Raw genomic sequence first — 17,363 nt, 5'->3', positions numbered from 1 at the left:
TTTCGCGACGGAACCAGCACGATAGCGGGAAACGTAAATAGTGAATTTACGATAGAGCGAGATTTAGCCTTAGAGATCTAAATGAAAGTCATAGAATATGTTAACCTGAGAACGTTCATAAAAAGAACGCCTAAATCTGATTTCTTATGAGGAAGTTATGATTTTTCGAAGTTTCGACTTAGCGGTGTACAGCCCGAAGTTCGAGTATTAGATCGAGCGGTTTTTAGCCGACACAACCTAAACGAGAATCGAAGATCTCGTTATTAGTAGCGTAACGATAAAAAGACATACGAAAATGGACATCGGATGAAAAAGTTATGAGATTTTAACGGACCAATCTTGTCCCAGCCTGTTAAAAATATAACTTCAAAAATAAAGTCAAAATTAGCCGACGGAGTCTAAACGAAAGTTGTAGAGTACGTCTCTACCTACACGTGGATATAAATAACGTCAAAAACGGAGTTCGTATGAACGAGTTAAAAATTATAATAGCATATTTACGTATGAAAATAAAATATAAATCATATATACGTACACATATATATACATATGTATATATCATTAGAAATGTATCGACGATGCGGTCATTATAAGACTAATGTTGAGTTCTTTCGACATTAGTTTAGTACAAATATCATTAAATCTATTTAAAATAGCATTATAAAAGGGTGTTTAGTTGTTTATATAACTAAAATGTCATTAAGTAATTATGGAGGGTAGTTTTTAAAAATTCAATTAGTATAAATAAGGGCCTCTAGCTCTCATATTTCTTGCACCATTCTCTTGATTCAAGAGTCTTTCTCTTCTTATCCCCCGAGCATTTTCGGTCCCTCGTGATTCGACTTCTCTTTCTGTAGTTTTAGTATAGTAAGGTGAGCATTGAAGCGCTTCACGAATCTTTCTTAGAAAGATTCAACAACAAAGTTCTGCCCCTGCAGAGCCCGACTCCTAGCTAAAATATCCTTGTAAGGAAGTTATGCTTACCCTATTTTAATATAGCTTATATTTAAAATTAATATTGTTATTATGAACTTATAATAAATATTTGAGCTATTATTTTGACTTATATAAGTGTCGTTATAATATCTTTTTAACTACTCGTGGTATGGGGAATCTGGTTTAAAGGGCCGCATAGGGTTGTTGGATTTCAGAAGTGTTATACGCCAAAATGGTCCTGCCCTCCGATGTTTTATGTCTGACCCTGTCTGTACATAGTGGTTGGAAAGTATTGTTTAAACGCTTATATAATAATAATAATAATAATAATAATAATAATAATAATAATAATAATAAGACTAATAATTAGCCACTATAAATATTAGACTAAAATCTAGTGGTAATAATACTAGGTTTCGTCGAAGGAAATTATTTTAAAGTAAACGAAGCGTTGTCCGAGTACCGAGTCACCACCTTCTCAGGTGAGTGCATAGTTACTTTCATCTTACACATAGATATGAAGTATTTTATATAAATTACGTGCTATGTGTGCATATTATCTGAATACTTGTTGTTTATGTTGGATGAACGATTTTATACATGTTTTAAATGATTTAAACTGTATATGTATTTTATATATACGATAATGTTGGGGTGAAACATGGGTAGATGTAATAGATGGAATATGAGTTGGATGATGAGTTGAGAGGTGTTATAGACCACGAGGTGAGGGTGAGAGGTGGACGACGTGAGAAGCATTTTCCCAAACGATGGCCCCGTCATTCAACAGAGTATGGATGACAACCACGGACTATTCTAGACAGTCCAGTAGAACACTAGCAGGCTCGCAACCTGTAGGTGTTGTGAACGATGTGTTCACCCGGTGTACTCTAAACCTTGGCGACCATGCAAACTTGGTGCCTAAACCTTGGCGATCATGCAGACTTGATACCTAAACCATGGCGACTATGTAGACTTAGTGCCCGTTGTGTAAACCTTGGCGATCATGCAAACTTGATACCTAACCCCTAGCGACTATGCAGACTTATTGTCTGTTGTGTAAATCGTGGCAACGATGGACTTCGTGAAGATTCCTTAGGATGATCCTTAGGAATAAATGAATGAGGAATAGCTGATTCTTAGGGTAGATCCTTAAGAGTAAAGAAGATAATGGGGATGGGTAATTTGGTTGATTGTTTAATGTTTAAACATAATAATTATATTATTGTGGGCTGAAAACCCTATGTACTCACCAGGTTTCCCAACTTGACCCACTCAGTTTATTTGTATCACAGGTGTCGATATCAAGTTACATTACACTAAGAGATTTAAAAGAGAGGTAGATCACTAGTGATAATGAATGTAAGTTCTGTTTATGCTTATGTTTATGTATTGACAATGATATCCCAAATGTTTTAAAATGAATAAAATACGTTTCTTCGGAAATGCTTTGATAACGTATTTATCGTGTTTTTCTAGGAATAAATTCCGCAACATTTTTATTAAAATAGGTACTCTGATTTTCATAAAGCATAAACAAAATCGGTCTTTTCTGGCCGTGAAAATGGGGATGTCACATCTGATACTTCGAAATCATGAACTTTTTATGAAATGATGCTTACTAGATCTTCCTATAATCACTTGGTGTATACAAGTCATGTATAACTACAACTGACCTTAGCGTTTTCACTAAACTATCATAATTTGCTCATTATGGCTTTAAACCTTATAAGGATTTCGTGATTTAATCCGGACGAGAAATTAATCACAATTATCGGGGTTTTCGAAAACGTATCAAAATATGGCAGGGTCCTTCAACGCCTCCTCATTCTCTGAGGTCGAACTCCTCCTGTTTCCTCATTGTTCTTCTCTGTTGGGCAGTCTCTTTTGAAATGTCCCACACTTCCACAGAGGTAACAGGTTGGACTTATCCCAACATTGGTAGTCGGAGTTATGAACTTGACTAGGGTTTTACAACTGCGGGCGGTGTGTCCCTTCCTGTTGCATCTAGTGCAATACAGCACTCGGCAGACTCCATGATCATGGTAGTTGCATTTGCTGCAGTGTGGGAGATTTCCACAGTAGGGTATGGTTGGTGTTGGAACAACAGGGATGACTGGGGTACTGACTATCCCGATTCTTTGCCTCTCAGTAGGTCTTTGGGTTGAACAACTCCCTTTGAACTTTCGTTTTAGGATGTTAGGTTGGAGATCAAGTGTGTCCCTTCTAGTAGGCACTTGTTTTTGAGATTGGTTAACACCAAGATTTGGATTTCCATTAACACTTCCACTCACATTTGTATTGTTGGCGTTAAGAACAGCTAGGGCGGCTGTCACCGCTGTTGTGACAATAGCTTGGAACGTAGCTGAGTCCATCTGGAGGATTGGCGTCTTACCGGTGGGTTGGTTATGTTTCTTCGGAGGCATGATCTGCCACATGTCAAAAAAAGAAGCTTGTAAGCAATGATGGTTGCCTCTGGATGTATCCTAAATGTTTGTCTATGCATTAAATTTTCATGTTTTGCTATCTGACTATCATTGATTCGACTCACATCCCTATGATGTGGTCCTAGCAAGATGTAACATCCAGATTTTCAGAGGTATTATGGTGTAGGTTAATCTTGTGATTAAAGGAGAGACTCGACGAGTTGAGGGTCCAACTCGCCGAGTCGAGTCGGGTTTCTCCCGTGGATTTAAGGAATGGACTCGATGAGTCCGAGGAAGGACTCGTTGAGTAGATGTTGGGCAGAGAAACCCTAATCTCCGGGGTTTGGGACCTATTTAAAGGCACTTATAGCCTCCTTGGCCCCTTCCCAATAGTGTCTTCGTCCCTTGAGAGAAACCCTAGAATTATTTATGATCTAGAGAGGAAAGAGGCTTCTTGGAGGTCATTTCTTTGAGAATAAGATCAAGGGAGTTGCAAGGATCTCAGAGGAGAGCTGGTGGATCAGTCTCATCTTCATTTCAAGCTTCAGATCTGGTACAACTCTTGCCTCCCTTGTGTTTGAGTAGATTTCCTTGGTTGTAAAGTTGGGCTTGTATCCATATTGATGGGGTTTTGGGTGCATCCAAACCCTTTTTCGAGTCAGTTGTAGATTTGGACCTTGTGAGGTCCAGAGATCCAGAAAGTAGGCAGCCATGAGTGAGTAACCTTGGAGCTTGGAAGCTATGGAGCTTCAATGGAGTCAAAATGGTGTATAGAGCAAAATACACCATGCATGAGCCTCAAGTTCAGACCTTTGCATGACTTTTGGGTAGTAGAAGGTTAGATCTATGATTTTGGGTTACAGATCTGGCCCCAAATGGCTGAATGAGAAATCTGTGGGAGCCAACTCGCCGAGTCCATGGGTGACTCAACGAGTCGTAGCGGGTTTGACCGAGTAGTCTTAACCAGTGTTGGCTTGCCGAGTTGGGAGTCAACTCGACGAGCTGAGTGACTCCTAGGTAGAGTTCAGTTGATGCGAGGGGACTCGACGATTCGCACGGGTGCACTTGACGAGTAGGGTCAAATGTGGATTGTTGACTTGAGCTTGACTTTTTTTGACTTTGGGGTTTTGGTCAACAAAAGTAATAGAGGCCTTGGAAGGGTAAAATGGTCTTTTACCCACTTTAGAGAGTCAAAAAGAGAAGGAACTGCCTTCGATTATCTGAGTCATGAAAAAGAGTTATTATAAGAGATATTCATCCTATGTGTTAGGCGGTGGCGAGTTCGAGATTTAAGTGTGAGGATAGCTGCTTTCTGCTTGCCATGTGAGTCTTCTCACTATACTTTACCTAGAGTGGTAATTAGAGTTATGTGACAGAGTGTTTTGTATACTATTTATGTGATGTGATGCACTACATTATTTTTATGTGATTTATGTTGTGTGTGTGTTCCAGAGTTTACAGAGTTAGGACCGAAAGGTCCACAGAGTTAGGACCAGAGGGTCCATAGAGTTATAGCCTCGAGTGGCTAATATGTGTTTTATGTGGTATTTTGGGGAACTCACCAAGCTTCGTGCTTACCGTGTTATGTGTTATGTGTTTCAGGTTCTCAGGATCGCGGGACGGCACCGGTTGATTGTACACACCAAAGAAAGAGTTATGAGGATCCTGGATTATTAATTACTAAAACATGGAGTTGTGTTTTGTGAATTGAACAAATGAGATTTTAATAAAATGTGTCATGAGGATTTATATGATTCTAAATGAAAAATTTCTTTTGAAAATTTACGTTGTTACATAAGAATAGATAAATATTTGATCGCAATAAAGTTCACATACAATAAACTTACGAACTCCTTGTTGTTAAGCTTATTGAGCTGGCTGGATAACTCTCAAATTCTCGTCGGCTCTAGACGCTATGGAGATTTTAGTTATAAGGGTAGTTCCGGGGATCAAGTCGATACGGGGTTCAACTTGACACTCGGAAGAAATCCTTGGAACGTCTTTGGGGAAGATATCAGGAAAGTTTCAGACTTCGGAGATGCTCTTGAGGTCTTTAACCTTTTGCGTCTCATCAATCACATGAGCCAGGAATGCATGACATCCCTTTCGCAGATACTTCTGGGCTTTGGCGCGAAAATGATACGAAGGTTTGAACAAATTTTATCACTATAATCAGTGAGGGCCTCGTCAGGGGGAAAGATTGAGACGAGTCACCCTTTCGAATGCAAAGAACATCAGCACGATTTGGGGCCCAACCATCTCATGTCGATTATGACATCGTAGCTTTTTATGGATACTGATATGAAATTTATGGGGAAAAGGAATGATCGTCTAAGTACATCCTATGAGACATGTATTGAGGCCAAAACAGTGATAGGACCTTGATAAAGTTGCTTAATTTGCATGCTATCGATCTAAAGTATACTTTTCACAAAGATAATCTTTAACTGAAATATGATCGTTGCCATCATAACTGAAACTGAGATTACACATATTTCGGAACTCGTGACCTAAAAATAAGTCTAAGTGATTCTAATAGGGAAAGAATCTTGGCAACATGAAGGACAGAGATGTTTACGAATAAGAGCTACTTAAAACATAAATATGAAAGTTATTCCTTAGACCAAAAAGGAAGGATGAGTAGAGTATTCTCCTATCGCCGACGGGCACTCCTCGTACGGATCCTTAAGTTAGCCAGCCGGCGCTCCATGTCAAGCAGGCGACCCTCGTATACTGTCTAGCATGCTCGGAGCTCTATGACCTCAGCTCGAGTGGTAGCTAGCTCTTGTTGCAGAGCTTCATTGTCCCTCATAGTTCTCCCGTAAGCAACTTCAAGATTGTGAATACAGTTTGTGTTGGCATCCGAGTCTCCCTCAAGCTCCATAGTTCGCAGAATGGCCGCCACGTTTAGTTCAACATTGCGGGCCACTCAGCAGACTATGATTGGAAGGGATCTGTCTGCGTAGCCTCCCTCGTTCATATTGTAGAAGCGGCGATCCCCATTGTACGGGCGGGGTTGGCCTTGTTCGTGACTCCACCTATCTAGGCTTTCGACCCACATAGGCGTTGGGCCTTCGAACTCAGGTCGGGGGTTAGGATTTGGTATCGGGGCTACTTGAGGTAGGCTCTCGACTTCGAGTTCTGAGTCATTCTCTTCAAAAAATGGTTCGGCGAAGTCATCGTCCAAAGGAATCTCATGGTTCTCTTCTAGCGCTAGTTCGAGCCATCCATCATCTCCTTGGTTGGGAAAGTACGAACTCGCCAGGGAGATGGAATCTGGCCATGCTATCTATGCGAGATGGTGGTAAAGGGATAGTTAATAGGAATTGAATCTAATAATACTTCCAATGTATTATAGTTACATGCTTGATTCTTCAAGAATGGATCCTTGGGTAAGTTTTCGGTTCGACCGTTATAGCATCCTAAAATACTCTTATAGTATTTTAACCCTTATGCTTGATTCTAGAACTCTTCTGGTGTTTAGGTAAGTTTTAGGCTTGCTGCAACACAACAATCACTCCCAAACACATGTTAGTCATGTCTCTAATGAATATAGTTGATCAGGCTATATTGACCCTAGACATGATTACATAACTGCCCAGGTTTTACCGCAATATCAAACATCCAAATACTTTTGTTTTGTTCTACTTATGACACGGTTTTTGGTACTCGGGTATACTTATATACTTTGTTATAAAAATACTAATATTTTTTTGGAAAGTATGCTTTTAGTTTAGAGAACTTAGGCCCCTTAGTATTTATAGTTGTATACCATGTAAGGTTTGGTATACTTAGTTCGCTATAAACAAGGGCTCTGATACCAATCTGTCACACCCCCAAGCTGGAACGGCGAAAACGTTCAGGGGTGGTTGACGTCATACGTAGTATCACAACAGTTGTATCATAGCAAGCATAGTAAAAACAACCAAACATTGAATACATATATGAAAAAGGTTTACAATGTCTTAATACAAAGTTTTGTTTTTATCGAAAATAAAATAGAAAGATGTGACTCTAGCGCACCGACTTCTCCAAAAGTCCTGGAAGTACCTGTCTACTAATTCCCTGAGAATACAAGCAGTTTTGAAAGAATATCAGCATAAAGCTAGTGAGTTCATAAGCATTTAGTTTTGGTGGGAAAATGTCTCTTTGATCTTTTTGAAAACTGTTATTCAAGAAAATCCTATATTTTCTTATGAAAAGCGTGTTTGAAAGCCCATTCCTTCCATGACTTCCAGATTCGTACAAGGTATGTACAATCCAAGGGTCCGTGGAATGGATATGAATATCCGTTAGTTGCATGCTAAACAATTTGTTTATGAAAAGCTGAGTTATCCTGGGAAAATCCTATATTTTCCTTAAAAGTTGATGCTTGGTTATCCGTTCTAAACTGAGGTGTACAAGTATCTACCATACTTATATCGATAAACGTAGTTTTCATTTAAAAACCCTGGTTACTCCCAGTGAGGTATATTAGCCCTATTACGTAAATAAAACTAATAAAAGAAAACATGATTAACTAAATCCTGAAGGTACTGTTAATACCCTCCAGTAATCAAATCGGTTATTACCATGAGGTTAGTTCACTTGATTCATTATTACAAAAGTAAACTTCTGCTATCTAGGTTGCGAGTTTCATAACCATAACTGACGGGCTATGCCCCGCAATGGCCGGTATCCTTTATGACTTTGTCACCCATAAACCTGTCGGTCCGACTGTAGCTAGCAGTCAGGTGCGGGGTTGTCAGTCCGATATAGATCTATACACAACAGTCACGCTCTCCCTACAAGAGATTTTGGTCATAATTGCTAGTCCTACACTCTGTTTCTTGTGGTGAGTGTTACCAAGGACGTGTCTCTAACTTAGACTAACAAATTTACAAGCAATAATATAGAAAATCCTTTTGTGATTAACATAAATCCTTTATAAAATGATACATTTTGCTACATGATTCATAAGTTCATTGCTATAGTTTTGAAAATTGTTTCTACGAGTTGATCTGTTAATCGTTTGGTAAAACTATTTTCCGTGTTAAAAGCATTCTGAAAATATAATTATCTTAAACAAAATAATATACTTTGCGCACAAGTTTCCTTGTACTTTTGCTTGTATTCCCCGCTAAAAACATGAAAAACTCGGAAAAACGAAGGGGTATGAACTCACCTTGGGCGATTTGAAGGAAAGATCGATACGGAATGTCGGATGTTCAAGTGAAGCCTTGAATACGATTTGATCCTAATTAACATGTAAGGACACATAAAGGAGTCAAATGAAGGTATTTCTCTACTAAATATGATGGAGAACCACTCTAAGAACTTGGGACTATGCTAGAACCTTAAAGGATTGCGTGAGGGAGGTGTATGGCCACCTTAAAGGTGTGTACGGCCATGGGTGTGCGGCCCAATGGGTGTGCGGCCGTACACTCATGATAGAAGGTGCTTTTGAGGTGTTTTCAAGGTCCATACTTGTGTCCATGAAGTGTTCTATGTCCGTACTAAGTTGTAGTACAAGTTTAGGGTCTTAGAAATGAGTTTGTGGTCCTAGGGTGTGTGTATGGCCGCATACGGGAGTGTGCTGCCGCACAAGGGTGTGTCCGGCCGTACAAAGGTATGTGCGGTCATAAACTCCACATGAAGATGCCCAAAATGTCAATTCCAAGGTACAGCAAAACTAGGTTCTTGTCCAACTCGAATATGGAAGTCCAACTCTTACTTTGGAGGGTCTTTAGGAGTGTGTGGCCCACCTTATGAAGGTGCGCGGCCATACTCCTTCAAAGAGTGAAGAACATGATGATTCAAGGCTTAGATCAATAGGTCCTTCATGTATGATAAGCTAGGTGATGGAAAATTCACATTTTTGAGGCCTTGAGAGGGTTTGTGGTTGAAGAATCTTAAGAGAAAAGGAGTAGTGTGCTGCCAAGGAGTGAAAGGAATGAAGGGAAAAGGGTCTACCCTTTATATAGGGGTGGGTGTGTGGCCATGAGGGGTGTATACGGCCGTACACCCATATGTGCGGCCGTACACCCGATTTCGTCACTATTTGACTTGTTGGTTCGTTCCTAATCTTGACATTGGTTGTACTCAAGTTTAGAACGCTTAAATGAACCCTTAATCAGTGTTAGAAGTTAAAAGAAATGAGTTTAACTTAGATTAACTGACTAGATGTACCAGGTGGAAGTTTCGGGTTGTCACATGACACTACATGTGAGGCTCAAGACATGAATAGCAAGATGTTGAAGTTCCAGGCACTCATCTACATAATTTGGCCACCGTTTGGCTACAATTTAATATATTAAAAGACTAATAAGTAATAAAGTTATTATTATGTATTTTACTCATGACCACTTGAAATTCCTAATACTAATAAATTATTGGATTGCATTTTATTCCTCAATTGAAAGAACTAGGATATACCAAACCACTTTGATGCTCTCATTGAACCGTACAAAGTTGTTCATGAATTTTTACCGGTGTTGGACTATCATAAGACATCATACAATCCACAATTTATATCATAATCGGAATGAAAGTTCTCCTCAAAATGATAACCAGTTTATAAAAGTAAGTGTTTAGTGGTTAAATAATAAATATTAGTGAAATAATAAAATTATATCACCGACTCTTCTTCCACTCTTGTTTATACTTATTCAACACATTCTACCTCTTTCTTTAGGTATATCACTCTCACCTCATGATAGGAAGGAAGTTTCAATCATTTCCCATACTCCCCCGCAAGTCTCAAAACTTCATTCCATAATGGAGACTTCACCAAATTAATAAAGTATTATTTATTTTACTCATGAACACGTGAAATTCCTAATACTAATAAATTACCATGTATTTTCTTCCTCGTTAGCACGACCACAAATATGCCAAACATTCTAAGCTCTCACTGGACTTTATAAGTTATTCATGAATTTTCATCATTGTTGGACTATCATACATCTTTTGAATGACATCATACGATCCACATTTTACTTCATAATCGGAATGAAAGTTCTTCTCGAAATAAAAACTATTTTATAAAATAAGAAAAATAATTATGTGTTTAGTGGCTAAATAATAAATGTTAGTGAAATAATAACAACATATACCTATTATCAGGATAATCTCTTGCGGCTTAAACAGGTTAACACATAAGCTAAAACACTATCAAGATGACTTGAACCACATTCTCTTCAATTTCTTCAACAATCGAATTAAGCATTTTAAATCATTTATTTGCATCTTTAGCAAATGCGGTTGTGTTAATCAATCTCACAAATATCATGCCACTTGGACTAAAAAAATTATGATTGGTCACTATTTTTAATCCACCTAACCCTCACACATAATAGTGCATCCACTCTTGCTTATACTCATTCAATACATGCTACCTCTTTCTTTAGGTATGTCACTCTTGCCTCATGATAGGAAGAAAGTTTCAATCCTTTCTCATAGTCTCAAAGCTTCTTTCCATAATATGGTGACTTCACCAGGTTAAATGGGAACATTTCACCATATAAAAATGATCATGAAGCAAGAGTTACTAGTTTTCTATTCTTCATTGCTTGATTTATTGTCTTTTATGTTCCTTTCTTGAAAAATGATTTCAATGTCCCATCACTCTCAGCTTGAAAACATTCATCATCCAATGCCTTAGACTTTTTTTTTCCCTCAAAACCCATCAACCAATTATTGAAAATTTGTATTATATCTTCATCAACCTTGGGGCATGCACAAATAACTTTTTTTGTTTTTGTTCCGACAAGGTGATTCTGCATTCCAAACATAACTTTGTTGCAGTAGTTACATTGCATGTTATTTCTATTTGTTGGGTCTCTTTGAGTACAATGTTCCTTACTTTTTCTTTTGGCATGATTAATATCTACAAATCAAATACAATGTCACAATGTTATAAGAAGTTAAGAACAACCAACTTGGATATGCAAATGTTCGTTTTGTTGAACTGAATAGTGACAGTTAAAACTAATCAGAGAAATATATGCATTATGTAATGAAGATGATGTTCCCATATGAAATATATAAGGGTGAGAAAGACCTCAACACAAAAGACTATGAAGTAAGAGTATGGAACTTGAGCATAAATTTTATATATATATATATATATATATATATATATATATATATATATATATATATATATATATATATATATTAAATCCAAAGTAGCTTAGGAATAGTACTTTTTTAGGCTTTAAGATTTTGCCACAAAATTTTGCTGAATATGACACTTTTAGTCCCTAAAGTCAAAAAATATATATTTTTGCCTTTTTGATTAAGTTTTTGTGCCTTAAGGTTTTTGCCACAAATCTTTAACGACTTTGACACTTTTAGTCCTTGCAGCAAAGGTTTTACATTTTGGTGTTTTTCCCACAAATTTTTAATGAATTTGACACTTTTCATCCTTGTAGTCAAAACTATACATTTTGACATAAAACACACACAGACACACACACACACAAAAAAAAAAAAAAAAAAAAAAAAAAAAAAAAAAAAAAACTCTTTTAAAATTTTGCCACCATATTTTTCCAACTTTGACAACTTTAACATTATTGGCACAACATTTTTGGATTTTCTCCACCAATGTCCCTTCTTTTTGTTGTACACTTTTGACATCTAATTTTAGGGGTTGTCGACTTTCTCCCCTATTTATGGTGATTTACAATTTAAGCACATATCTTTTAAAGTTGGCCGATTTTTTCATATTACCCCAAAAGCGACGTAGCCACGGGTTCTTTACTAGTTATATAAAACCTAAAACCAAAAAATGGAGATGTGTGTGTACTAATTTATTGTAGTTGTCAAACTCTAATCTTTCTCGTTAAAAAGATAGGAAAATCTCCGATAAAATCTCAACATTTTGCGTTAGTTTACGGTTTAATCTCAACTTTTATTTTTTGAATAGAAAAGTCTCAATTATTTTATATTTTACCCACATTAACGAAATAGTTCTTATTTTTTTCAACAGAAAATGACAAATTATCGTATAAAATTAGATAATAGGGACTTTTCTATTCAAAAAATAAATGTTGGGATTAAACCGTAAACTAACCCAAAATATTGGGACTTTATTGGAGATTTCCCTAAAAAGACATATCTAGTCCTAGCAAAGATTTTCTTCTTGATTTCAATGTAAGAAACTAGAATGTGATCATCAAAGGCAAAAACTCATAACTGATAAGAAGTATGTCTTTTTAGAAAAATAAAAATAAAGTTATGCTTACGGAGTTACCGGTTACCAATGAGAAAAGAAGAAAGCGTCGACTAAAAAGAAGACGAAGAAATCGGCAAAAGAATAATTGAAGAAGTCGAGTGAGATTTTTTTTTTGTTTTTTTTTTTGGACTTGATTTCAACTTTAAGAAAGTATATATATTGTTTCCTCCGGCCCAACCCAACATCTACCGGTCTTGCTCCCAAGTATGGTTAATAACCAATGGGCTTAACGATTACCCATTTGAGCACATGATTACCCACACACCTCATGACTCGTCCGAGTCATTTGTTGGCTCAACTCGCTACGAGTCAAGCATGACTTGTTAATTCTTACCGACTCGCATACAAAAATGAGTCAGTCTAATGAGTCGCCTATTTTGGGTTTTTAAATGACTCGTACGAGTCGACTCATGACTCATACGAGTGTGACAACTATGGTCATAACTTCGACTTTGGTCATTTAGTCAAATTTAACCTCCGATTTTTAACAGACTTATAAATTGAAAGGAAAACCATGCAAGATTTCATAATTGTAGGGGACCAAAGGTGTAGCATTGTCTACCGTATTATTCTTAAGTTGATAAATAGTATTTATGTAAACTTTAATAATAATAAATTTTTTTAAATTAATTTTTGAAACTTCAATTAAATTATTATTAGTTTCTTCTCCAAAAATAACTAAAACAAATTTTAATCATAATTCTATTTTAAGATTTTATGGTAACTTTTTTTCTTAATTTTCTAAACAATTTTTTTAGTTGATATATAATTATTGTTTAACTATTTAAATACATATAATATATATTTCAAGAGAAATAATTTATTCTTATATGCCATTTATTTAGCAATATAGTTTATTTAATTAGACATTATTTTTATAAAACAATAATTTTCTTTATTTATTTATCAATTTAATTCTAATTAACTTTCTATTTGTATATAACAAATTACAATTGTTCATTCCATTCCTTTTGAAACTTCATTACATTTGTTCATTCCATTCCTTTGTGATATCATTACATAAACCATATAGACACAAATAGTGCTCTATTTAGGTATTATTTACTTTTTTTTTAGTGTTTTCTGATTATAGAATAAACGAAAAAACCATAGAAACTTACAATTGTAACCCGTAAAAATTTCACATTGAAATTTAAAATAAAAGATCTTCACAAAGATTTCACAATAATCACAATTGTTAACTCAAAGATATAACAAAACTTCTTGGTTCAAAATATCAAACGTTAACAAGAACATAAACGAAACTAACAAATTATAATATTAACATAAAAATAATAAATATCAACACATCATCTTAAAGTAAACGTTCAAAAAGCCAAATTGGAAGAGATGTAAATTGGGATTCAAACTACTTGACTTCAAAAACTACTTTCCCTTGCTACTACAAAACAATCTTTAAAAGTACCCATTTTTTAAAACAACCAAGAAATAGCAATTAACTTATCTTAATAAATACCTATTAATTCACAAAATCTTGAGTAAATATCATACCTTTCTTCTAATCCAATCGACTTGGAGCTTTCCTTTTCCTGATGCTCCTCCTTGGCATCTTATCATGATGTCTACCACGCGTTTTCTGCTTCTTTTGATCCTTGTCAATTGACACGCCTTTTTTCTTCTTAAAACTACGTAGTTTTGATCGCTGCCCATTCATAAGTTTAGACACCGCACTTGATGATGTCTTTTTTTTCTGTTGCTTTTCTTCAGACAAATACTCAACACCTTTTGGCATATTCGACATTTTCTTTATTCTTGATTTTGTCCAAACTTGTTTGCCCTGAGTTTGAGGATTCTTCTCATGTAATTCACACTCAATCTCTTCATTATTTTGTTTCAAATTTGCTTCACTCGAATCTTGAAGTTGAGTGTCCTCATTTTTCTTTCCATTTTTACCCCTCTTTTTTGACTTCCGCTTCTTTTTGCCTTGTATTTCTTTTTGCCCCTTATCATTTGCACAAACTCCATTTTCTTGAACACATACATCCATCAAACTATCTCCTTCCTCATTTGTTTGATGATGTTCAATCTCTAAACATTCTGGTTCAAGCAATTCATTGTGTGTGACATTTTCTTGATCTTGAAACACTTCAATTATCTGTTTCTTGGTTTCCTGTAAATCCAACAAGCTTATTTCTTTTTTCGTGTTCTTCTTACGTTTCTTGTTATGCCTACTGCTTTTCTTCCCTGTGTCTGAATCTTGCTTCCTTTTCAAATATTTTTCAGATTTAGGGTTTGAAATTGGGCCAGAATCTACACCAGCAAGCAAATAACGTTTCTTCCGAGTTATGGAAATTTCTTTGCAATCACAAAGCTTCTCAAGGTGGTGTTTCAGCAATGTAGAGTGGGCCCAAGGCAAATCAACAAACTCCTGTTTTATGTAATTTGATATTGACTCCTCACTAGAACCTCTTTTCTCATTCAGCTCCCCAATGGCTTTATGAATCATCTGTATCCATGAATGATATAGATAAAATTAGCTCACATTGATCAAAATAAACGTGTTTAGGGTTCAAAAAGAATTGATATGAATAAATTGGGTTAATCCTCTGTCAGTATCAAATAAAAGCACTAATCAATAGCAATGTTGTAATATATACCCAGTTATATTTTAGATTTAAAACTAGTATGTACGCATGGGTTTGAACAAGATTCAAGAAAAATAGTTCCTTTTTAAGTTTTTACAACGTTTAATTTGATCACATTCAATTTCTCTCCAAAATCAAAAGAAAATTCTTGAAGACGTAAAAATGTTTGATCTTGGAAAAGATGATTGTGTATTTGACTGTAACAGAGGGAATACTTGCTTCAGTAGAATGCAATTACAAATTTTAGTTAAAAACATTGCAACGAACGAAACCTTCATCAATGAAACAACTCAAAAGTAACGCAAAAGAGTATTTCCGTCAATCAAACACCAAAAAGAAAACCCTAAATGAGAAGATTGTATCATGGGCGTTTGAGATTTTTTTTTATTCAAAAACAACCACCAATGTACTTACAGCTGCATAAGGCGGATGATTAGGCGTCTGAAAATCGAAGAAGAATTGAGAGAAGCGCTGTTCGATTAAGCTCGGATAGGAATTAAAACCGTCATGTCGGAATAAACTAGGGTTTGAATCGGCAAATTTAATGAGAGCTTCTTTCAACTTCTCCATGGCTGCGTTGAGGTTTCCCTTTGGTGTAACCGGTTCTGTAGTTAAGAGGGTTTGCGTTATGGGATCGAGGGTTGTGATTGGATACAGTTCCCATGGATTATAACGAGAATATATTATTGACTTCAAGATTCGGAGAGAGAAGAATGTGTCAACATACTTAACTTGTGCCTGAATTTTTGAAACCGTTTGAGGAGCAGCTGGCGCCTCGAACACATATATTTAAAAATAAATAAATAAAATATCTTTGTTTTTACTTTGATTTTTAAAAATAAATAAATTTCATTCTTATTAAATATGATATTTGTCATTGTTTAACATTAATAAGATTGATAGAATGATGGGAATAAAGAAATGTAAAAAGAATATATTATTTCTTTTTATTTTTTTTTTAGAGATGACTCATTATTGAAATTTAAAAGAGTAAATTACAGTAATGGTTCATGTGTCATGCTGAATTTCGTGATTTTAAATTTTAAGTTTTAACATTGCTAGTTTTTATGGCTTTATTTTTTTTTTTAATAGCGGTTGTCCCTAAGCTAATAAATCTATAAATTTAGTTGTTATTTGTTATTTGTTTTTGATGAGGTAAAATATATATACAATTTTTTTTACCACGATGTGGATTACAAGTTTGCAGTCTGCAAAAAAGTTATTTATATTTTAAAGTTCATATACTACATAAATTATATTAAATCATATCAAATACTAAATAAACAAAGCATATGTACATACCGATGGTGGTGACGCAATAGAGGTGGTGGTGGCGTTAGTGGTGGTGGCGTTGTCGGTGGTGACACAAGTAGCAAAGGAAGCAAATGTGTTGGAGGTGGTGGTGGTGAAGGTGGTGTCGCGGCCGAGGTGTTGATTGATTAAGTGGCAGTGGTGGTGATGGTTATGGTGGTGGTGGCGGCGAATGTAGTGGTGGTGGAAAAGGAAACAACAACTTATGGTTGTAACTTATAAGATGTCTTCCAAAAATAGAAGCTATCTTTTGTGAGATAAATAGTTTATTATTTTATTACAAGCTAATAAATTAATTAGAAACTAGTTATAATTAATTTGGAATTAATTAGAATTAATCAGAATTTATTTAAAAGCTACAAGAACTGAATGTTAATTATTCAATAGTTAAGCAAGATAAACATTCTGGAATCCTATGAGGGTGGATGATTTTGAGAGGTTCTAGAAACCTTCTTGGAATCGATCCAGGTAATAGATAAGGTAAGGATTTAAATTATGATTAAATCTTATTATTTAATTAATTAAAATTGGTTTTATCTGCAAGTTATCTCGCCTATATAAAGACCCATTTAGCCTTCATAAAATTTGATCCTACCTTCTGTAAGGCTGAGAATTCAGTTTTGCTATCCTTTATCCTCTCTCCTCAATTTTCTAGGGTTTCAGACGATTATCTTTGTTTGAAGACCGTCGACCTCCCTGATTACTACGTCCTCTCCCTAAGATAATTGTTTATTGCATAGGATTGTTGTCTGTTATGAAAGTTTTTTATAATGAGAATTGTACTAGATGATGAGTGATATGATTAAAATGAATTGTGTGTCCGATCATGCACTTGTTTCATGTTTTGCTCCTTGAGAAAAAGCATTA

At 35.6% G+C, this 17,363-nt stretch overlaps 1 protein-coding gene across 1 annotated transcript; it reads right to left on the bottom strand.

The window, feature by feature from the left end:
- Positions 1-13,841: 13,841 nt before the first annotated feature.
- LOC111920923 (uncharacterized) lies at positions 13,842-15,926 on the bottom strand. The gene is made up of 2 exons (XM_023916491.2): positions 15,600-15,926; positions 13,842-15,046 (listed from the first exon to the last, which is right to left on the bottom strand). Exons 1-2 carry the CDS (start codon positions 15,753-15,755, stop codon positions 14,099-14,101), a joined length of 1,104 nt encoding a protein of 367 aa, XP_023772259.1. The 5' UTR covers positions 15,756-15,926; the 3' UTR covers positions 13,842-14,098.
- Positions 15,927-17,363: the final 1,437 nt, after the last annotated feature.

The sequence above is a fragment of the Lactuca sativa genome, chromosome 3, assembly GCF_002870075.4.
Source record: "Lactuca sativa cultivar Salinas chromosome 3, Lsat_Salinas_v11, whole genome shotgun sequence".
Lineage (NCBI taxonomy): Eukaryota > Viridiplantae > Streptophyta > Magnoliopsida > Asterales > Asteraceae > Lactuca > Lactuca sativa.
The sequence above is the reverse complement of the archived record's forward strand: the minus strand, read 5'-3'. Positions and strand labels throughout refer to the sequence as shown.